Raw genomic sequence first — 22,517 nt, 5'->3', positions numbered from 1 at the left:
TGTTCTGCTGCTCCAGCTCTCTCTGCTCTCAGCGTCCTCCTCCGTCTCCAGACCGAGCCCGTTGTTCACGCAGTCACTTCCTGTTGGAGTGATGGCTGCGCCTCGCTCTCAGCTGAAATCAGGAGATGTTGTTCATTGGTCTTCCACCCAACGGACTTAAACATGGACTGAGATCATCCAGTCCATGTTCTCCTGCCACCAGAACCGATCACGTGTCCCGCTGTCCGGTTCTGACGGACCTTGTTCTGTGTTTCAGGAACAAGTGGAGTACGTCTTCCTCATAATCTTCACCATAGAAACTTTCCTGAAGATCCTGGCCTACGGTCTGGTGATGCACCCAAGCTCCTACATCCGCAACGGCTGGAACCTGCTGGACTTCGTCATCGTCATTGTTGGGTAGGAACACAGGAGCCCTGGAGGTCTGTGTAGGCCTTTCAATCCTTCTGTGGGCGAGTCCCAGGTTCTGACCCGCTTTATTTAAGTAGTTTATATATCTGAAGTGAAGTGATTCGTAGTTTTCAATGATTTTATGAATAAAATCCATCCATCAGCAGCCTGGAGACCCAGACTTTCCTCTCTCCAGCCACTGGGACCGGATCCTCCCAAAGCGTTGGTTCCCAGGCCAGCCGAGGATCGTTGTTCCTCCAGCGGTCCTCTTTTTAAGATGGCTGTCGTTTTTAAGCCTTTTAACTCTGCCGTAGCCGTAGCTCGATGCTCAGGAAGACTGAGCCAGATGTCACGGCTAGACAACAGGGAAGAGAAAAGGGGTGTCCCGTCAGACCGTCAGTTCCCAGAATTAAAAGAGATTTTAATTCTTTTACGAGAATTAAAATCTCGTAAAAGCGCATACGAGGTCAGTGCGACCCTTTTAAGGACTGCTAGAGAGCTTAACCATCAGATATTCCTCATTTTCATGACGTGGATTAACTTTATATCAAATCATGTTTTCCACTTTGATCATAAAGTTCATAAAGTAATAAAATGCAGCAGAATCAGAAACAGGGAACTTCGCTGTTCACGAGTGTCACACCAGTCATCAACTGGTGTCAACTTAATGGTTACTGTTAGCTTCTGCTAATTTTTTTAGGTGTAGCGGTTTAGTGTTAGCAGAGCTAAGAGATTCTTGTTTAGTGACTTGATAATTATTGGGCCAAACTTTTTCATCAGCTCTGCCTCATACCGCTAAAAGCTACTGTCCATTTTAGTGCAAACGTTATTTCCATTTTGAACAATGGCCGCCCAGGTTGTAACAGAGATTCCATGTCCAGAACTGAAAGATGATGTCATCCATCCATCCATCCATCATCCATCCATCCATCCATCATCCATCCATCCATCCATCCATCCACCCTAACTGAGCTGAAGTGTTTCAGTCTGGAGACACTGAAGTGATGGAGCGGTTGGCTCTGAGCCCTGCAGACCTGGGGCTTCATCCTCTGTCCTCACTGCAGGACAGGAGACATGACTGGATGTCCTCAGAGCAGTGATGATGCTGGTGATGATAAAGCCTGTTGTCATGGTAACTCTGCCTGGGGATGCTTTGGTCCACTTCACTGCATCAGAGACAGCAATGGACCCTCTGGAGTTTCATGCTTCTGTGCAGTATCGGAAGTAAACTGCTGCGCCTGGATGAGGATAAGGTCTCAGTGGATGCCTGATCTGTGGTGGAGAGCTAAAAGGATTTACTGTTTCATCGATGGTCCAGGCCTCATCTATGGTCCTACCAGGACTGAAAGAACCAGAAGCAGAACTCAATCACCTGAAAGGAATCTCCTCTGTGGGTTTAAAGTAGAGCTGCTGCTGCTCTACAGGGTTCCAGCTTCATCTGGACGCCTCCAGCTGGAGGTTTTCCTGGTCCTTCCCAATGGGTGAGGATCCAAAACTCCATGGTGGGACTGGTTATCCTTGTTATCCAGGAAAACGTTGGGATCCTGCAGGGTGAGCCAGAGAGAGAACGTCTGGGTTTCCCTCCTGGACCTATGACTTCCATCACCTTTCTACGCAATTACACTCGACTCTCATCTCATCTAGCAATTAAAGAGGAATGATTAAAGCATTTTATTGCTGGCAAAGATGTAGTCACCTTACTCCCCACAGGGTTAGAATGACATATGTCATGGCTAGATATTAGCAATTGAGTTAAATCAGAGTCAATCTCTTTGAACTTCAACAGAGTTTACACCTCACAAACATTTCTGAATTTCCGTCCAGAGGGTCTGGACTGAGCAAAGTGTAGAGAAAGGGGCTGGTTTTTACCAAGTCAGCAGTCGATGGAGGGTCACATGGGTGGGTAGTTTCAGTTTACTCAGTCCTCTGGGATCAGACATGCATCAGAAACCAACGTATTAACTGGATGCAAACCTGAACAGTGAGACATTTGAAGGAAACTTCTGGGGATGCTGACTCCTCCTTCCTAGAAGCCACACCTTCAGAAGTACAACACATAACTGATGTTTCACTTTTCTTTTTCTGTGCAGGTTATTCAGCGTTGTCCTGGAGACGATGACTCATAAGTCAAGTGGCGAGCAGGCAACCACTCACCACATGCCAGGGAAGCCGGGAGGTCTGGATGTCAAAGCTCTGAGAGCCTTCAGGGTGCTGCGACCCCTCAGGCTGGTCTCTGGAGTCCCCAGTGAGTTTCCTGGACAGTGACCTGACTGGACAATGTGTGTCCAACATGTCTTCAGTTCTGTGTGTTCTTCAGGTCTGCAGATCGTCCTGAACTCCATCATGAAGGCAATGGTTCCTCTGCTACACATCGCTCTATTGGTTCTCTTCGTCATCATCATCTACGCCATCATTGGCTTGGAACTCTTCATCGGACGAATGCACAGGACCTGCTATTACATCAGGACAGGTGCTGTACACAAATGGACTGGTCACACCTGTAATCACTCACACCCCACAAGGTCCAGAGAGAATCATGAAGATAGTTTCACTCGGTTTGTCTGGGTGATCTTTCCTAAATGTTCAGCTGCTGACAGGATGAAGAACGACTCCCTTCTGGTTCGTCTCTCTTTGAGGCCTTTAGCAGATTTGTTTTGACCAGTTGAGCCCAAAACAAAGAAATAAAACAACAAACATGTTTATTTTAAGATCCTTCACCCTGGATGAAGATCCTGCTAAGCTCTCAAACCTACCCAACCTGTGGTGGGTTTGGGAGATGTAGCGTCGGCTATATGGTCAGCAGACCCTACAGATTGGGCTGAAGCAACCACTGCAACAATAAACCACAAAACCCCCAAACATCCGATCATGACTAACACTGCCGGCCGCTGGCTGAGTCTTCGCTCTTAAACAAGACCTTATCTGCAGTTAAAGAAGGGTTTATTTTATTTTCAATGAACAAGCATTCTATCATCAAACACTGATATTTACCGATTTACTGCCAGGGAAAATATTTCTTCATTGTGTTGTCTCGCCCAGGCTGTCACCTCTTTAGGGCGTTGTTTTTTTTGGGTATTGCCTCGTCATCTTCTTGTCTCCTCAGTGAGTTTCTTCTACTGATTGTCCTTGTCTCCAGATAACTACGTGGAGGACGAGCCGGTGCCGTGTGCATTCGCCGGACATGGCCGCCAGTGCACTGTGAACGGCTCTGAGTGTCGGGGCCGGTGGGACGGTCCCAATGGTGGAATCACCAACTTTGATAACTTCTTCTTTGCCATGTTGACGGTGTTTCAGTGCATCACCATGGAGGGATGGACCGATGTGCTGTACTGGGTGAGGACTCACCTCCAGTTGTCCTTCCGTACTCAGAGTTGTGTCCACGTCTCCTCATCCTTCTCCTGGTCTCTCTCTGCAGATGAACGACGCCATTGGCTTTGAGCTGCCCTGGGTATATTTCGTCAGTCTAGTGATTTTTGGATCCTTCTTTGTTCTCAATCTGGTTTTGGGAGTCCTCAGCGGGTCAGTTGAACTCCCAGAAGGTTCTGATGGTAGGACCGGACCAGAACTCACCTCTAAATGAATGCTGTTTGAATGTTTCAGAGAGTTCAGTAAGGAAAGGGAGAAGGCCAAAGCCCGGGGAGACTTCCAGAAGCTCCGGGAGAAGCAGCAGATGGAGGAGGATCTGTGTGGATACATGGACTGGATCACTCAGGCGGAGGACATGGATGAACTGGACGAGGACGGAAACCCACGTAAGTCAGACTCTGTAGTGAGTCGGTGTTTTCATCCTTCAGTTCAGCAGTTTGATGTTGAGAGACAGAAATAATCCAGACTCAGCCCAGCACTCCGTACTGACTCAGATTAAGGATTTTCTCTGGATCAAAGGAGAGAGCTGCAGAATCAGGTCATGTGACATGGCTTACCATTGGTCACATGAGTGAGCTGAGGATCAGCTGGGTCACGAAGAGATCCAGATCAATCAGAACATCAAGAACACAGCTGAACAGGTCAGATGTACAGTTCAGACCAAAAGTTTGGACACACCTTCTCATTGAATTCAATGAGAAAGTGTGTCCAAACATTTGGTCTGTACTGTATATATATATATATATATATATATATATATATATATATATATATATATATATATGATGTCCACACAGGGCAACCTTACTGCCGTTCTCAGATCCACTTTGACCTCAGTAGATTATTTATGGATCTCTCCAGAGAGGAGAATGGTGTACGACGGGTCAGACTGGACAGTCAAGAAGCACAAACACTGAAGGTCTCTTTCAAGGTCCACATCCAAAATTGCTGCTTTCTGAAAGGATCAGACTCTGAGGGCTTGTTGGTCTCCTCAACCTTCAGGACACAGGTTCTTATCATGGTTCTGATGAGCAACATGCTCATGTCTAAAACATCTAGACTTCTGCACATCTTCTCTCTGGAACCTTCAGAAACATGTAGCTCTCATTAATGGATGGCGAGAAGGTTCTGGTTGGATCATTCTCCGTCCATCTGTCCACCATCTTCCATGAGGGTAACAGGTCCAGGATGGATCTCTTCTCCTGACCTGTAAGGCAGAGCCCGGCTTCCCTGTGGATCAGGAGTCTTCAAGTGCAGTCTTTGACGGCTGGTGTCCTGTACCTGTTAGATCTGTCTGGTCCAACACACCTGACCCAAATGCCTGAATCACCTCCTTAGTGTTTGGTCCAGTTCTCCAGAGTCCCCCTAACAACGTCATTATTTGACTTGTGTGTTGAAGCAGAGATGTATCTAAAAGTTGCAGGATTCTGGCCCTAGAGGCCTGGAGTCAAGGATGCCTGCTGTAGAGGGAACTTATTTCAGCTGCTTGTCATTCCTTCTAGATGATAAATGGAAAGCTTTGCTTCCAGGCTCAACTCCTTCTTCACCATCAGACACCAACACCTTCATGACTGCTGATGGAGCTGTTATGTATCCTCTGCTCCATCCTCCAGAGGTTCCCCATCATGTCCACGATCACGCCATCACATCCTGCCAAAGATCAGGAGGAGCAGAACCTGGAGGAGTAGAACCTGAGAATAAGTGAACTGGTCCAGCTTCTGCAGGGTGGTCTGTAATGACTCTGTCTCTTCCTGTGTGTCTCAGGGCCGTCCCTGGGGGATCTGTCCGATAAAAAGAGGAAGTTTGGCTGGTTCAGTCATTCCAGCGACACTCATGGTGAGTCAGTTTCAGATCAAATGGTCCAGAATGTCTCTGACAAGACAATGATCCACAGTAGATGGTGGACACAAAGAGACAGACACACTGATGGAGAACAATAATGCTAATGTCAAAACCTTAATGCTTTCCGTCTCTCTCTGTCTTCCTGTCTGTCTCTGTCTGTTAGCGAGTCTTCCAGCGAGTGAGACAGCTTCAGAGAACACCGAGAACATAGATGAAGAACACACCAACTGCTGCCAAGCCTGCTGGTAACCTTCTTCCATTTTCTCTGGGATTTTTAGAGTTTAATTAAGACTTTGCTATCATTAGTATCCGCTAACTACAATGTTGGTATAGCATCTAGTGTTAGCTTCCATTAAAGGCCATATTTTCTATAGCACTTTAGCATTTGTGGAACTAATGTTCATAATTAGTGAATTAGAGTTAGCAGATCTAGCTAAATAGTTAGCAGTAGCCACCACTGACCAGAAGCTTATAAAGACATGACATCATCATCTGGATGATGATGTCATGTGGCCTTCTTCAACCGCTGATGACCTCATCATCCAGCGCCACCTTCAGGCAGTAGATTGACCTCAGTCTGTTGTGTTCCAGTGCTTCTGTGATGAAGATCAGCTGCTGGTGAGTTTCTGTAGAAGAAAGTCCTATTTTCAGATGTTCCAGTTGCTGAAGGGTTCTTTCTGTCTCAGCCGGACGTTGCGTCGCTGGAACCGAGTCTGTCGCAGGAACTGTCGCACCGCTGTCAAATCGGTGACGTTCTATTGGCTGGTTCTCCTGCTGGTCTTTCTGAACACTTCACTCAGCGCCTCCGAACACTACAACCAGCCCGACTGGCTGACTCAAGTCCAGGGTAAGCGCCAGCTTCGGCGCTGCCACCCGGTGGCCTCTCTTTGACAAATGCTGGGCGGTCTTGGTGAGGTCCTTTTTCCGTCTCTGCAGACATCGCCAACAAGGTGCTGCTGTCTCTCTTCACGGTGGAGATGCTGCTGAAGATGTACAGCTTGGGTCTGGCACATTACTTTGTGGCCTTCTTCAACCGCTTTGACTGCTTCGTGGTGTGTGGTGGGATCATTGAGACCATTCTGGTGGAGCTGGAGATCATGCCTCCACTGGGGATCGCTGTGCTGCGCTGCGTCCGCCTGCTGCGCATCTTCAAGGTCACACGGTGAGAGGTCACACCTGGGCCTCCAGGTGGGCCCCAAACTCCTGGTCTCTGATGGTGTCCATGTGTCTCCTCAGCCATTGGACGGCTCTGTCCAACCTGGTGGCCTCCCTGCTGAACTCCATGAAGTCCATTGCCTCCCTGCTGCTGCTCCTCTTCCTCTTTCTCATCATTTTCGCTCTGCTCGGCATGCAGCTGTTCGGAGGAAAGTTTAACTTCGATGAGACACAGACCAAGCGGAGCACTTTTGATGCCTTCCCGCAGGCGCTACTCACCTGCTTCCAGGTATCACGGCAACAACAGGTGATGTCACCAGCTGAGGGGGCGTGTCCCTGATGATTACTGTGTGTCAGATCCTGACAGGTGAGGACTGGAATGTGGTCATGTACGACGGCATCATGGCGTATGGCGGCCCGGTGTTCCCAGGCATGATCGTCTGCATTTATTTCGTCATCCTCTTCATCTGTGGCAACTGTATCCATGGCAACAAACCAATACATGGTCAATCAAACGCTTTATTATTGGAGAGCTCTGCTCATCTGACTCCATCCATCCATCAGAACTCCCCAAACATCTTCTCCTTACCGACCATCAGACATCCTGCTGAACGTCTTCTTGGCCATTGCTGTCGACAATCTGGCTGGAGGCGATGGGGATGACAAGAAGAAAGAGTGAGTGATGGAGAAGCAGATGGGAAACCTGGATTTTATTTCGCCTGATGGTTTCCTGTTTTCTCTTCTGCAGAAAGAAGACTGAGGGTGAGGGAGAGGAGGAGGCCGAAGGAGAAGTGAAGGTCAGCAGATCTCCAGGGTTACCAGGTCTCTGACGTGTCCTCGGTTTATTCTAACGTTTGTTTGTCTCTTCAGGTGGACATCGATGAAGATACAGAGTATGAGGAGGAAGAGGAGCTTCCTGAAGGAGAAGACGGTCTGTTCTCACAGTAAAGTTCTGACTAATTGATCCGTTGACCATCGAACCAACCAGGAACCAGAACTGCTCTCTGCAGCCATGTTAGGACAACATCTGACTCTCCAGAGCAGAATCTCTGCTTCAGTCTTCGGTCCAGTCGATTTTTCCAAATTAAAACCCAAAACTGTTCTAGTAAAAGACAGTGAGGATCTGTTAAATGAACCAGAACCAGAATCCCCTGGTCCTGCAGGTTCTGGAGGCACGATTGGTTTGTTCAAATGGACAAATATTTCATAACAGTCCAGAAATTGACTCTGGGAACTAGTGAGTGGTTCCAGGGACAAGGACTTCTGGAGGTTCAGGGTTAGATGTTGGGTCACCAAACAAACGTTGAACCATCGGTCCAGCTCAGTTCTAAAAGCAGACCAGAACCCCCAGAGTCCAGGCCCGTTATCATCTTGGTCAGGCAGACCTTGTAGCTCCAAGTCAGTAGAATGAGCTCTTCATCCAAACAGATGTTTCCTCTCTCTTCTCCTCAGACGGAGGCGTCCAGCTGAAGATGGCTGACCTTGCTCCTCCTAAAGAGAAAGTTCTTCCCATCCCAGAGGGCAGCGCCTTCTTCTGTCTCAGCAAAACAAACCCGTGAGTGTGTGAGCACCTCAGCATTCACTGACCTTCACACACACTAAAAAATATTTCAGCCACCTTCATTGTGTCAACTAACTTCTATTCTCAAAGCCTAAGAAATGCTGCAATTTTTAGATTTTTAACTCAACAACTTAAATGTATGAGTTTCTGAAAGATAAAGTTGCAGTAAATAAGCAAGTAAACCTTAATTTACTCTTAGAGTTGAGTGAACTAAGGTTTTTCCACCTCATAGACCCGGTTCTGTTAGAACCAGAACTCCATCAACTGCTCCACCTCCAGCTGCTGTGGTTCTGACCCAAACCAACCTGTTCCCCTCCTGGCCTGTGGGGGCGCTGCACCAAGAACCACTGAAGGAAACGACACAAAAACCTCTGAAGACGCTGAGAGCAACTTCCTGTTTCACCAGATGGAAACAAGATGGAGGCGTCAGATTTTAGTGTTGGAGGATTTCTCTTTAGTCTTTGGCTGAAGACCAGGAGCCATTTCTGCTGCTAGTGCTAGGCTAGCATGTTAGCTTTGGTTGGATTTACCCAGAATGCATTGCACTGTAGTCCACTTCCTGCTTTTGGAGCGGTCTCTGGTCTGCTAGGCGTTCACATTCAAACCAAAGCCAGACCGAGGTCTGGAGGACCAGAGGTCACTTTTTTGGTGCATCAGAGTTTGACCTTAGATTGAAGTGACTGATTGGGCCTGGTGGGTCACAGATCCACCCAGTTCAGAGACCCAAATCCCACCTTCCAGGTCAGGGAATCATTGATCTCAGAGTCCATGAAGTTCCTTAAAAAAAGAAAAACCAACTGACTCATTAAGCACCATCAGTGTTGTGGTTCTGTGGGTCGGTTCTTCCAGAACCCCCAGAAAGTTCTACTTGTGTTGAAACTTTCATTTTTGTTTATCTGGATCTGATCCGTACAGACGCCAGAATCCAGAGACCAGCTGGTTCTGGTTCCACATGAAGACCTGACTCTTCTGTCTCTGTCTTTCTGTTCGCAGGATCCGTGTCGCCTGCCACACGCTCATCCATCACCACATCTTCACCAACCTCATCCTTGTCTTCATCATCCTCAGCAGCTGCTCATTGGCTGCTGAGGATCCAATCAGAGCGCACTCCTTCAGGAACAACGTGAGTCCCACAGCCTCCTCACTAACACCCGGCTCTGTGATGTCACAGGTGATGTCATCAGAACGTCTCTGGGTTGGCATCGGGACGGGCGGGGCTTCAGAAGGTTTCAGGGTAGGTCCGGGTCAGTGATTAACCGGGTCAACGAGGCAGAAATAAGAGAAAAGAGAGAAAAATTACCACACACACACCCACACACACAGTCTCTGCTTCTAACTCTGCTTGTCTCTGAACTCAGACTTCTTGAGGTTCTGTTTCTGATTTGTGAGCCATTTTACTGGGACCAAATTTCCCTCCAGTAAATCTGATCTGTTCCACTGTGTGGAAATAAATCTGATAGTTTTCAAACCATCTGCAGTCTGAACGTCACACTTTATCCAACCTTTACGTCAAAAAAAGGGAGAATCCAGACGGTGAATCTAAACATCGTCTGAAAATGACAGTAATGAAGTGATGAAAAGCGGTCTGAGTCAGTGAACGCATCACACCTAACCTCATCACTCCTGGTCCGACTCCAAACAGAACCGGGTCAGAAGCTGCAGTCAGTGCTCCACTAAAGGCCGTTGCTGTTAGCGTTCTTCCTTTGTCTGCTGACCATCTGGTGACCGGGGCGTCGCTCTCAGCAACTTTACAATCCATCCAGACGGCGGCCATCTTTACTAAAATCCATCCAGACGGCAGCCATCTTTGCTAAAATGGGGTCGTAAACCGTTCACACAGAAATCTGTCGGGTTTAGTTAGTAGCAGAAGCAAACCAAGACCAGCTGAGTGAACACAGATTTCAAAAATACCCAAAACATGCTGAAGAAATAATTATTTAATAAGAATCCCAGGACAGAACCCTGAGGTACACCATGAGGACTGATGTTCCGCACTGCTGGTCCACACCTGAGGCCTCAGCTCACCTGCAGCAGATTTGAACAGGAATGTGACCATGACTGTACTTCCTGTCTGAGTCTGAACTTCCTGTGTGTCTGTAGATTCTGGGTTACGCCGACTACGCCTTCACCTCCATCTTCACCGTGGAGATTCTGCTGAAGGTAAACATCCGTCGGCAGGAAGTCTTGGCCCAGAGCTTCCCCTATGACTTCCTGTCTGTTTCTCTCAGATGACGGTCCACGGCGCGTTCCTCCACCAGGGATCCTTCTGCAGGAACTGGTTCAACCTGCTGGACCTCCTGGTCGTCAGCGTCTCGCTCGTCTCCTTCTTCCTGCAGTCAGTATTTAAACCTTAACTTCCTCTAACCAAGGGCACATGTAGCAAGACTCTGGCTTGATCTCCTCCAGAAACATCTTTCTAGATGCTTTCGTGCCTCCAGGGAAACATACCTTGCCGCTCAGCTCTTTACCTTCCACTGCAGAGGAGACCTCCGTCTCCATGGACTCCTGCTGTGAACGGCGGCCATGCTGACCACCATCGCCTGTTGATACTCCGGTCCAGAGTCATCTTGCATGTTTTAGTTCTCTCCCTGGGTTAGACTTACCAACAATCCCATTGGCTGAACTTTGCTGCCTTCTAGTGGTCAGAGTTATGCCCAAGTTAGCTTTAGAAAATCGTCTTTCTTTAGAATCACTTTCAAGCAGAAGCATGTCATTTTTACAGAAGTGTAAATAAATTCAGACAGTAAGAAAGCACCGGCTCTCCAAGATCTTCTCCTATCTGGTCCCATCAGAAGTTTTCTGGTTCCTCTGTGTGTCTGCAGCTCCAGCGCCATCTCTGTGGTGAAGATCCTTCGAGTCCTCCGGGTGCTGCGACCTCTCAGAGCGATCAACAGGGCCAAAGGACTGAAGGTAACGGTCCCCTGATGGTGAGGATGTGAGGGTTGGGGCTGGGTCGGGTCTCAGAGGAGGTTCTGGCCTGGTTCTGGTCGTCCAGGTGTCAAGTCTCTCTGCTGTGTGTGTTGCAGCATGTGGTCCAGTGTGTGTTTGTGGCCATCCGGACCATCGGGAACATCATGATCGTCACCACGCTGCTGCAGTTCATGTTCGCCTGCATCGGCGTCCAGCTCTTCAAGGTTCCTCTCCGCCGTTCACCCGGCCCAGGCCTGGCGCTGCCACCGCCTCACTCTGCTTCTGCTTTCAGGGGAAGTTCTACCGCTGCACCGACGAGGCCAAGAGCACTCCGGAACAGTGCAAGTGAGTCAGAGAGGCGGTTCTGGTCCGGTTCTGGTTCCGCTCAGGCTGAACCAGGTGTGTGTCTGCAGAGGAACCTTCGTCGTCTACAAGGACGGAGACGTGAGCCACCCCATGGTCAGGGAGCGCATCTGGCTGAACAGTGACTTCAACTTCGACAACGTCCTGATGGGGATGATGGCGCTCTTCACCGTGTCCACCTTCGAGGGCTGGCCCGCGTCAGTATCCCACCTTCATCAGCTCATCTCCCTCAGCTGGGTCTGAGCGTTTGTCTCTTGGTTCTCCAGACTCCTCTACAAAGCCATCGACGCCAACGGAGAGAACTCGGGTCCTATCTACAACTACAGGGTGGAGATCTCCATCTTCTTCATCGTCTACATCATCATCATCGCCTTCTTCATGATGAACATCTTCGTGGGTTTTGTCATCATCACCTTCAGAGAGCAAGGAGAGCAGGAGTACAAGAACTGTGAGCTGGACAAGAACCAGGTAAGACCCGGTCCTATTGGACCAGAACCTCAGCAAAAGTCCAAATCGGTCTGAGGACAAAATGTCTACATGACACGTTGTCCATCCAAACCTCCAGAAAAATATTCACTCTGGCTGATGGAGGACATTAGGATACGAAGAGCTCCAAGAGTCCAACAGAACCGGGTCGTCTTTGTCCCGGTTCTGGTTCCTAAGTCCTAAACCCAGCAGTAGTACCCTCCTCTTCCTCAGTCAGGCCTCAGGAATTCTCCCTGATGTTCCTCCACATTTCTTTGATAGTTTCTAAACCCAGGGGAAAAAATCACATTTTAGCAAAAGATCATCATCAAGCATCGCGACCTGCTGGGTCAGCGAAACCCGAAGGTTCCCAAACCTGGGTGGTCAGTGGACGTCTGTCTCCAGTCTGTGGGTTTATCTCCGCGTAGCAAAAGTTTTGTTTCTGCTTCAGATCAGGACTGAAACTACAGAATGAGTCTCCTGATTGTTGCTGGAGTCTGAATCGCCGGGACTGTCCACCATGTTGGACAGAGCTCCTCCCACAGCTGGTCCCGGTTCTGTATGATTGGCTTGATTTGGTTCTGGATCTGTTGGTCTTGTGAAGTCCACTCAGAACATTGTCTGGTTCACCTGGTGGAACAGAAGTAAACCCAGAGAAAACCCGATTCAGACCCAAGCAGTTCAGTTCTGTCGGCTTCTTGAAATGTCTGGAATAATTCAAGACAGAAAATTAAACGTCTTTGCTGTTTTTGTTTGGTGGTTCTGCTGGAGCAGTTCCTGTCCTCGGTCCAATCGTTGGGCTGCAGGACGCTCTGTCCCATGTCTGTCCCATGTCTCCTGCCTCATCTCTGCTGTCTGCCTCTGTCTCAGCGTCAGTGCGTGGAGTACGCCCTGAAGGCTCAGCCTCTGAAACTCTACATCCCAAAGAACCCGGTTCAGTACAAGTTCTGGTCCATCATCAATTCCACGGGGTTCGAGTACGTCATGTTCGTCCTGATTCTGCTCAACACCGTCACACTGGCCGTGCAGGTCGGTACTGGTCCAATTAGTCAAAGCCGATCCAGTCGGACCAAAGCGAGCTGAGTGTTGTCTCTGTTGCAGCACTACGAGCAGTCCAAGACCTTCAGCTACGTCATGGACATCCTCAACATGGTCTTCACCGGACTCTTCACCGCAGAGATGCTGCTGAAGCTGCTGGCCCTGCGGCTCCGGGTGCAGAACCGAATGCAGACGGACGATCGGTCGGTCCGCATCCTGCACAGCGTCTCATGTCTTCCTTGTCCTTGCAGCACTACTTTGTGGACGCCTGGAACTCCTTCGACGCTCTAATCGTGGTCGGCAGCGTGGTGGACATCGTGGTGACAGAGTTCAGCGTGAGCAGCAGATCACAGTGAAATGATCATCACTATCCAAAATCCCACTGAAATAATCACGTCTCAAGTTTAAAAGGACTTAATGAATGTTTCTGTTTTCAGAGCGGCGAGGACAGCTCCAGGGTGTCCATCACCTTCTTCCGCCTGTTCCGAGTGATGCGACTGGTCAAGCTCCTGAATAAAGGGGAGGGGATTCGCACGCTGCTGTGGACATTCATCAAATCACTGCAGGTTAGAGGGGCGGGGCTAGCAAGGGCGGGGCTATCAGGGACGGGGTTAGCAGGAGTGGGGCTATCAGGGACGGGGTAAGCTGGAGCGGGGCTAGCAGGGGCGGGGTTAGCAGGGGTTAGGGGCTAGCAGGGGCAGGGTTAGCAAGGGCGGGGCTAGCAGGGGCAGGGTTAGCAAGGGCGGGGTTAGCAGGGCGGGGCTAGCAGGGCGGGGCTAGCAGGAGCGGTGTTAACCAGAGAGCAGGAAGTAAACGAAGGAAGTTGGCAAAATGTCTTAAATACCTGAAAATCGTGAATTAAGTGGATCAGAAGGTGGACAGACTCCAGAAAATCACTGAGCTCAATAATCATAAACAAACAAACCTTCAGGTTGCTGGTGAGCCATCAGTCGGGTTGTCGGGTTGAAGCCTGGCTCCTGGGCGCCGGGTCAGGCTGAGACTCTCCCCGTCCTCTCCCTGCAGGCGCTGCCGTATGTCGCTCTGCTCATTGCCATGATCTTCTTCATCTACGCTGTCATCGGCATGCAGGTGAGTTCACACGCAGGTGAGCCTGTAGGGGGTACTGTTCGGAGTCCAGACACCAGAGCTGATGAGGTTCTGGAAGGTTTTGCATGTCCCCCAGAACCTGAACGCAGCAGGACTAGGTTCTGACTGTCTTCGGGTTAACTGTTCCCTCTGCTGTGTCTGGCAGACGTTCGGGAAGATCGCGATGCAGGACTACACTCAGATCAACAGAAACAACAACTTCCAGACGTTTCCTCAGGCTGTCCTGCTCCTCTTCAGGTCAGAGGCTTCTCCTCTCCTTCTGGATGCTCAGCGCCTGGTCTCTGCTGGTTTACCTGTGTGTGGGTGTGTGTGTGTGTGTGGGTGGGTGTGAACAGGTGTGCCACAGGTGAAGCGTGGCAGGAGATCATGCTGGCCAGCCTTCCAGGGAAACGCTGCGATCCGGAGTCGGACTACGAACCAGGAGAGGAGTTCAGCTGCGGAAGCAACTTCGCCATTGTTTACTTCATCAGCTTCTTCATGCTGTGTGCTTTCCTGGTGGGACCCTGAACATTCCCAGGATGTTCCCATAATGTTCCCAGAACATTCCTCCATTTGGACCAGAACCTGACCGAACTTCTTTCTCTCACTTAGATCATCAACCTGTTTGTTGCCGTCATCATGGACAACTTCGACTATCTGACGCGTGATTGGTCCATCCTGGGGCCGCATCATCTGGATGAATTCAAAAGGATCTGGTCAGAGTACGATCCAGAGGCCAAGTAGGTTCTGCAGAGGTTCTGCTTCCTGTCAGTGGTCCAGTTGTTCTGTGAGCTCAGTTTTTGATGAGCTTCTTCAGATTACGTAGATCTGAGATGCTCCTGTCTTCTGCTGCTGCCATTTGGAGCAGAAACCGGAATCACCAGTCTGTGGAACGTTTTGTTTCCTCAGAGGTCGGATCAAACATCTGGATGTGGTGGCACTGCTCCGGAGGATCCAGCCTCCTCTGGGGTTCGGCAAGCTCTGTCCGCACAGGGTGGCCTGCAAGGTAAGCAGGACTAACCCGACTCCAGTCCGCCTTAACCCGACTCCAGTTCGGTTGGAGAAGTGTGAAGCGATACACGGGCCTTGGTTGGTTGTGTTCTCTGCCGGTTCTGTTTTAGCCGGTTCTGTTCTCGGCCGGTTCTGGTTCTTGGTTCCTACTGATGCTCGGCAGAAGTTCCAATATTTCTCAAACCGAACTCTAAAGCTACAGCTAATCGGTAGTTAGCGTTGGATTGTTAGGGTTTGTCCTTCAGACGTAAAGGAGTCAGAGTTTCTGCAGGAGTGTTTTGGTTCTGTCTGTTACCCCCTGAACAGAACCTGAGTCGTCCTTTCCCTCTGCACCGCAGCGCCTGGTGGCCATGAACATGCCTCTGAACGCCGACGGCATGGTGACCTTCAACGCCACACTGTTCGCTCTGGTTCGCACCGCGCTCAAGATCAAAACCGAAGGTACGTGACGACCTGCAGGTGGAGGATGACTCAGCTTAAACTTCTTTTTTATGGTTTGTATTAGAAAATAAAGACGTGTTAGCTTTGCTAAATTAGCCAGACGAGGAACATAAATCACAGTATCATCTACATATGAAGTGACTTTTCAGCTGCGCTTCTGTCTTTAATCTGTTTAACATCAACTCCACCAACACTGAGATGGTTCAGGTATGAATTTCTAACCTGTCTTTGGCTCTGCCCCCTGGGTGCTGCGGACAGGTAGCCCTGAGCAGGAGAATGAGGAGCTGAGGGCGATCATCAAGAAGATCTGGAAGCGGATGAAGCCGAAGCTGCTGGATGAGGTCATCCCGCCACATGAAGGTAGAGCACTGGCCTGCAGGGACAAGCCGGGTCTCCGTCCGCTGGTCTGCAGACTCAACCTCTCTCTCTCCATCTGCAGAGGAGGAAGTCACCGTCGGGAAGTTTTATGCAACTTTCCTCATTCAGGATTATTTCAGGAAGTTCAGGAAGAGGAAGGAGAAAGGAAACGTGACGGGAGAGTCTGACTCTACGAATCCGTCTGCTGTTCAGGTTAGCTGTCTTTCTCCATGTTGTCCCAGAAACTCAGAGCTTTTCAAAAGCTTTTTAAACGTTTAGCTGCCACCTAGTGGTCAAATGTGACTACTGCAGCAGAATGCATAAACATATGTGAGAGTAATGAGTAATAATGTTATGTTGTTTTCAGCTCTCCACTTCGAGCCTACGGATCCCCTTAGGGGACATGCATTTTCTTTTGCATTCCCTCGCAGTAATGTCCAGGGGTCTCATGTATAAAGCGCCGTATTTAACTCACAAGTCGGCATGTATAAAAATGAACTTTGCGTCAAAGTTTACATAAATATATGCGCACTTTTTCCCTGGCGTGAAAATGTGCGGCAAACTTTTTCTGTGAACAATAATAAACTACAAAGAGTCAAAACTCACCTAAATCCACTGAAATCTGACGGCATTCAGTTATTTAGACCAGGAAGCATCAAACCAGATGGGTTTCATGATTTTAATATTTTAGTGTTTAAATGATGAAACTGAACCACATTTATCCTCAGACAACCTAACACACACACACACACACACACACACACAAAATAAAGAAAATAGAAATAAAGGATGTGAAAACCTCAATGTAAATAATCATGTTGCTCAGTTTGTGTCTCATAAAGATGAAACTCATCGTCTGAATGCATCTATTTATTCTCACTAGAGAGAAACCAGGGCTGATCAAACAGTTTGATTATTGAAGGTGATCAGGTGTGGAGACAATCCCAGGTATATCAGTAGCTGCATCAAGGTGAGCCGCTACCTGAGGAGCTTTGGCTCTGATGGAGAACATGGAGCCATTGATCAGAGATCAGATTGATCTGCTGGTTTCTGAGCGTTTAGATTCATCCAGACTGATCATCCTGGAGCTCTGAGCAGAACTTAAAGCAGGTACCGGTACCGGTCCAGCTGCAGCCGTCCTCCAGTGGAGCCGCCCGCTTTGTGAATGCGCCTTATGGACAGAAATCATCTGGACCCTGTAAATGTAACTTCTGCTCATGATTCCTGGATTCAGAAGAAACGTTTAAATCCCGGCTGATCGCTCTGCTGCTCCAACAGCGTCTGCTCTGAGATCTTTAGGATTCATTTGGAGTTTGTTTCTTTAAAATGTATTAGTTTGATTTTTGTGAGGTGACCTTATGTGCCCTGAAAGCAACTTAGAAATAAAATATAGAATTATTATTATTATAAATACTTATTCTGCTTCGAACAGGACGTTGCCATGGTTACTGCTTCACTTTGCGGCAGACTTCCGGGTATTTATACTAATTTACATTAAGATGTATTTATGGAGGCGACAGGCGGAGCAGCAGCTGCTCTGTTTCCTATAAACCAGGATGAATAAAGGAAAGGTGCGCAGGCTTCATACATCTGAATTTGTTTGTGCGCCGAACTTTTCTAAATTTGTCCTACGCCAAGTTTTAGTGTGAAAACTGCGCAGTGTTTTATACATGAGGCCCCTGAAGTGGGGAAAAGAGCATCTGTGGAAAAAAGCTGAAGCATTTTATGCTTATCGTCTCATTACGTCCTCTTCAGTTCCCAGTCATGTTCTGATGCTGAAACTGTTTCCCACCACTCGGATCAGATGTCTCACCGCCTGAGGCAGAAAGTGATTTCTCTGTGTTCGCTGCAGCTGTGTAAGGCGGGTCTGAAGACGCTGCAGGATCTGGGTCCAGAGATGCGTCTGGCTCTGAACGAAGACCTGGAGGACGAGGAGGAGGCGCTGATGGACGGCGACGATCTGGAGAAGAACGCTGCCTACAAGGTGCCGACCCGCCCACGGTCCACCGCCGGCAGTCTGACCAGCCGCCTCAAACTTTCTGTTCTCTGTCTGCAGGCCGAGAACGGATTTGGACCAGAGACTCGACGAGGCTCCATACTGACACCTACCGGTAAAATGCAGCTGAACCTTCCTTCGCTCCTTCCATCATCATCCTCACTTATTGAACCTCAGATTCTTAAAATCAGACCATCAATGACCTTTAACCTCAAAAAAGGAAATGATCAAATACTTGCTATCAGCTTCAATCTGAGCATGAACAGCAGGGGGCAGTAGAGCATCGTTTCAACCAGGACTGACAGTGGGCGGGGCTTCTCTCTGCAGGCGATGGCGGCGTCTCAAACGGCAGTCTCATCCACCGAGTCGGGTCGCTCAGCAAGATGGCAAATGGAAACGAACATGACGAGCATCTTCGTCGTGGAGACAGCGTGAGGTCATCAGTGAGTCATCTTCGCCGGCCGTCCGTGAAGAACAGCCTGACAGACTCCGCCCACAAGAGACCGTCGTACTACAAATATGGACGGTGTGTCATTTCATTTGCCCCACAGAGAAATGAAGTCAGGCCACCCAAAAATCTTCAGAGTCCAAGGAATGGTCTCCAGTTGCAGTCAGTCTTGCAACGTCTCTGACTGAAGACTGCTGCTGGACAGTTTCATGCTAACATGCTAACAGCTTAACGCTTAGGCAGCAAAGATCATATTCCACAGTAATATGTCCTGATGACATCATCAGCTGTTAGCAGCTCTGCTAAGCTGCCTCCTTTGCTTTTGCTGCTCCTCTTTATATCTCGTAAAAGTAAAACTTAAAACTTTTTAGCTTTTCAGGGTCTGAAATCTGATTTTCATCTGTTGGTCTGCAGGAGAGACTCCAGGGACAGATCCTGGAGGAACGGAGACGTGGATGTCTACGGAGAGCAGGGTTACCACAGCCGAGAGGAGGACAACGAGAGCATCAGCTCCAGAGACAGGTAGACAAAGCACAGGAAGTGCTTCCAGTAGCTTAGCAACGCGCAGGAAGTGCTTGTACTTCCAACACGCACAGGAAGTGCTTCCAGTAGCTTAGCAACGTGCAGGAAGTGCTTCCAGTAGCTTAGCAACTCGCAGGAAGTGCTTCCAGTAGCTCACTAACATGCAGGTTAGCTGTGCTAACCCTGAACCTAAAGTGCTTCCAACATGGTATGAAGCAGAAGCTAGTGCTAAAGTGAAAATATGCTGCCCTCATGTTGTGTTGCTCTTACAAAGCTAAACAGCTAGCTAGCACCTGAGTTTAAAATAATCCAGTCCTTGATAGTTTTCTTGTTTTCAACTCTTTTGTGGTTTGTTTTGTAAAACTGTAACAAAGCACAAAATTATATATCAACCACAGACAAAATACAGAAAATAACTAGACTACAGCAAACTGATGGCTCCCAATTATTACTAACTAGCTAACGATGTAGCTTTGTATTTTGGTTGGAAAACATGGAACTATGTCTTATAAAATATTGCACAATACTGAAATAATAATTAATCAAATGAACTTACAGACTAATAGTGTCCAAGGGACAAACGTGTCTGAAGGACAGTCTATCACACCATGCGGACAGCCGGACGACTTCTGCTCGACTTCCAAATTAAATACGTCAACAACGTCCACTAGGTGTCAGTAAGGCTCTACAGTTTCACTTACAATTTACCATCTTTAAACTAAGCGAAACATAATAATGGAGTCAGCACAGAAATATAAACATGATATTTAGCGGAGGCTAATGCTATAGCCTATAACAACATGGCATTTAGCAGCAGCTAATGCTAAATGCATTATCAACATATTTGTGGAATGCTAACATGCTAACTTCAACCATTTTGACAACTTTATTCTACTAAAAGTTTACAGAACAGCCAAGTAAATTAGCGCTTTGGAAAAGTTATTTCAGGGTAAGCTAAGTGCCCTAAATGTGTTCAACATTAGCAAAAGTAACAAGCAAAGAATTAGCTCTGCTTATAGCGCATTAGCAGATTAGTGGAGGAGTGCCTACAGCTGTCATCAGGTGTGTGGGCGGAGCTTGACCAGGACCGGTCCAGGTCCCGCCTCCACCCTGCAGGGGAACGCTGGCAGCTGATAGGCTGGATTATTTATCATCTGACTGTGTTGTCAGACATTACCCCGACGACTCATCGCTGTACAGAGACCACCGCGATAGCCACGCCCCCTACAGCAACGGTAGCTATGGCGACAGTTACAGCGAGGGCAGGAGGACGACTCGCAGACGCCTGCTTCCTGCCACTCCCACAGGTGACAGACTGTCTCACAGCTGACATCATGGGTGTGACATCACAGCCGGCTGAGCGGTGCGTTTGTTTTGCTCACCAGGCCGGAAACCGTCCTTCAACATCCAGTGTCTGAGGCGGCAGGGCAGCAGCGACGACCTGCCGATTCCCGGGACGTATCACCCGACATCACCGCCGCGCCGCGCGCGACCTCAGGTGACCTCAGACAGCCGCTCCAGACACTCACCCACCTGTTCCCCAGGTAACCGCCCCTCTCCTCGCCAGGCTTTCAGCAGCTACGACTCCCGCCGTTCGTCCACCCGCTCCGCCGCCGTGTCCTCGGCGTCCTGGGCCAAGCCGTGCCCCCGCCGCGGGCGGCTCCTCTACGCGCCGCTCATCCTGGTGGAGGAGGAGGGCAGCCCGCCCTGGGGGGGCGAGGGCAAGAACGGAGGGGCAGCAAGAGGTGAGGAGGCAGGGCTTCAAAATAAAAGCCTAGCCAATGGCTTTTAATGTGAAGGGTCTGGCTAATGCTGCTTCCTGTGACAGGAGCAGCAGATGGACCGCCCTGGTTCAGTGGATCAGCCGGGAGCTCAGGTGAGACGAAAAAACAGAAACGAGTCTTCCTCACACAGATCATCAGCTGATCGGGTCATGTGACTCTGATTGGGCCACGTGACTCTGATCGGATCATGTGACTGTCTTGTAGCTCCGCCCCCGTACCGGGCCTACACCACCCTCAGGGTTCCCTCGCAGCTCGGCGCTCCGTTCGCTGAGAAACGGGGATCGGCCGACAGTCTGGTGGAGGCGGTGAGCGAGCGCCACTGATCACTCTTCACTTCCTGTTCCTGAGCGTTTCCATGGAGACGACGGGTTCCGCTCTGTTCTGTCTCCAGGTTCTGATCTCGGAGGGACTCGGCCTCTACGCACGAGACCCCAAGTTCGTCGCGTTCGCCAAGCGAGAGATCGCAGATGCGTGTCACATGACGGTGGACGAGATGGAGTCGGCGGCCAGCGACCTGCTGAGCTCCGGGAGCCACGACTTCCTGAACACCATCGGCGACGACCCGGCGGCGCTCTACAGCGACGAGGAGCCAATCAGGACGAGCCGCGAGGAGGAGGAGCTGGCTGACGAGATGGCCTGTGTGACCTCATTCTGAGGATCCACCAATCAGAGGAGAAGGAGGCAGGGCCAAGACTGCCGGCCAATAGGAGGATAGAGGTGGGGTTTCCGGCCAATAGGAGCGGTTCGCGCTACAGGACAGAAACGTAGAGGAAGTTAAAATGTGATTGTGGTATAAATGGATCAGAACCATAAACTGGTCGGGTTCAGCTTCCTGTGACCCGGTTCTGAGGATATGACGGTCTAACCAGGATCGGGTTTAATCACGGCTGACACTAAAGTTATCAACACTGAGAGGAGAGGGTCACAGGTTCCGACCTGGTTAGGCCCGTTACCATGGAGATTCACCGTCTGAGAGGCTCGTTGATTTTTCTAGATGTAAATAAACCAGAATTTCACTTGAGTTTGCACCGATAATCTCTGAACGTTAGAACCGAGTCCATTAAACTGTAATATGTTCTGGTTCTGGTCGAATCGGATTTCTGGGCTTAAGGCAGGAGAACAGATTCAGATTAAAAAGGTTTTTTACATTTTTTAATGTGTAAAAATGAGCAGGTGGATTTATTTCTGTCCTTATTTATTCATTTATTCAAGTTGTAAAACACACAGAGCCACTGTTTGTTTTACAGATAAAGGAAAGTAACAAGTTGAAAATATGAAACTTATTTTGACCTTAATCTGAGCTGATTTTATAACTAATAAAAAGACAATATTTTCTAATAGTTTCTCCAGTTTATCCGACCAAATCTGGACGCATTTAGATTTGATTTGGTGATTCGTTTGAACGGAGTTGAGTTTCCTCCACCGGGCGCCATCGACCTCCAGGGCTATGACATCATCAGGTGATGAGGAAAGAGCATCTGTGAGCTGATGATGAAGATGATGATGAAGATGATGATGTCAGCGGTTTGTGGCGCTGGGCCTCCTGCCTCACATGAACTCAGATCATTCAGTCTCTCTCACTGCAGGTCCGGCTCGTTTTTCTACTTGTGGTGTTTTTTATGCTGATGACGACTCATCTTGTTCTTGTTGTCGTGTTTTTATCTCTTCCGACCCGTTGGACTTTTCCCCAGAACTCTTTAAGGGCTTTTGATTCCTGCTCAGACGCTGAGGAGCTGCTCTGCCTGAATCTGTTTTCCTTCCAATAAAGATCCAGATCACGCTCTG

At 49.0% G+C, this 22,517-nt stretch overlaps 1 protein-coding gene across 1 annotated transcript in view; it reads left to right on the top strand.

The window, feature by feature from the left end:
- The window catches only part of cacna1fb (calcium channel, voltage-dependent, L type, alpha 1F subunit), a 27,781-nt gene extending 5,264 nt beyond the window's left edge, over window positions 1-22,517 (top strand). The window contains exons 5-51 of the mRNA XM_032566891.1: window positions 257-396; window positions 2,478-2,632; window positions 2,705-2,857; window positions 3,524-3,720; window positions 3,803-3,906; window positions 3,988-4,139; window positions 5,518-5,589; window positions 5,759-5,840; window positions 6,187-6,213; window positions 6,282-6,442; window positions 6,532-6,757; window positions 6,832-7,039; window positions 7,108-7,228; window positions 7,350-7,425; window positions 7,499-7,547; window positions 7,621-7,681; window positions 8,203-8,305; window positions 9,305-9,434; window positions 10,412-10,471; window positions 10,540-10,646; window positions 11,134-11,221; window positions 11,338-11,445; window positions 11,514-11,566; window positions 11,635-11,781; window positions 11,851-12,052; window positions 12,920-13,078; window positions 13,151-13,261; window positions 13,339-13,422; window positions 13,525-13,653; window positions 14,111-14,176; window positions 14,340-14,431; window positions 14,530-14,689; window positions 14,786-14,913; window positions 15,083-15,179; window positions 15,523-15,625; window positions 15,884-15,985; window positions 16,065-16,195; window positions 17,835-17,966; window positions 18,039-18,093; window positions 18,306-18,504; window positions 18,841-18,948; window positions 20,119-20,255; window positions 20,334-20,446; window positions 20,516-20,693; window positions 20,777-20,824; window positions 20,937-21,037; window positions 21,124-22,517. Of these exons, the coding sequence (XP_032422782.1) occupies window positions 257-396; window positions 2,478-2,632; window positions 2,705-2,857; window positions 3,524-3,720; window positions 3,803-3,906; window positions 3,988-4,139; window positions 5,518-5,589; window positions 5,759-5,840; window positions 6,187-6,213; window positions 6,282-6,442; window positions 6,532-6,757; window positions 6,832-7,039; window positions 7,108-7,228; window positions 7,350-7,425; window positions 7,499-7,547; window positions 7,621-7,681; window positions 8,203-8,305; window positions 9,305-9,434; window positions 10,412-10,471; window positions 10,540-10,646; window positions 11,134-11,221; window positions 11,338-11,445; window positions 11,514-11,566; window positions 11,635-11,781; window positions 11,851-12,052; window positions 12,920-13,078; window positions 13,151-13,261; window positions 13,339-13,422; window positions 13,525-13,653; window positions 14,111-14,176; window positions 14,340-14,431; window positions 14,530-14,689; window positions 14,786-14,913; window positions 15,083-15,179; window positions 15,523-15,625; window positions 15,884-15,985; window positions 16,065-16,195; window positions 17,835-17,966; window positions 18,039-18,093; window positions 18,306-18,504; window positions 18,841-18,948; window positions 20,119-20,255; window positions 20,334-20,446; window positions 20,516-20,693; window positions 20,777-20,824; window positions 20,937-21,037; window positions 21,124-21,387 (5,679 nt within the window). The 3' untranslated portion in view covers window positions 21,388-22,517. The remainder of the gene's footprint in view (window positions 1-256; window positions 397-2,477; window positions 2,633-2,704; window positions 2,858-3,523; window positions 3,721-3,802; window positions 3,907-3,987; window positions 4,140-5,517; window positions 5,590-5,758; window positions 5,841-6,186; window positions 6,214-6,281; window positions 6,443-6,531; window positions 6,758-6,831; window positions 7,040-7,107; window positions 7,229-7,349; window positions 7,426-7,498; window positions 7,548-7,620; window positions 7,682-8,202; window positions 8,306-9,304; window positions 9,435-10,411; window positions 10,472-10,539; window positions 10,647-11,133; window positions 11,222-11,337; window positions 11,446-11,513; window positions 11,567-11,634; window positions 11,782-11,850; window positions 12,053-12,919; window positions 13,079-13,150; window positions 13,262-13,338; window positions 13,423-13,524; window positions 13,654-14,110; window positions 14,177-14,339; window positions 14,432-14,529; window positions 14,690-14,785; window positions 14,914-15,082; window positions 15,180-15,522; window positions 15,626-15,883; window positions 15,986-16,064; window positions 16,196-17,834; window positions 17,967-18,038; window positions 18,094-18,305; window positions 18,505-18,840; window positions 18,949-20,118; window positions 20,256-20,333; window positions 20,447-20,515; window positions 20,694-20,776; window positions 20,825-20,936; window positions 21,038-21,123) is intronic.

This window comes from Xiphophorus hellerii, chromosome 1, assembly GCF_003331165.1.
Source record: "Xiphophorus hellerii strain 12219 chromosome 1, Xiphophorus_hellerii-4.1, whole genome shotgun sequence".
NCBI classification, from domain to species: Eukaryota; Metazoa; Chordata; class Actinopteri; order Cyprinodontiformes; family Poeciliidae; genus Xiphophorus; species Xiphophorus hellerii.
The sequence above is the reverse complement of the archived record's forward strand: the minus strand, read 5'-3'. Positions and strand labels throughout refer to the sequence as shown.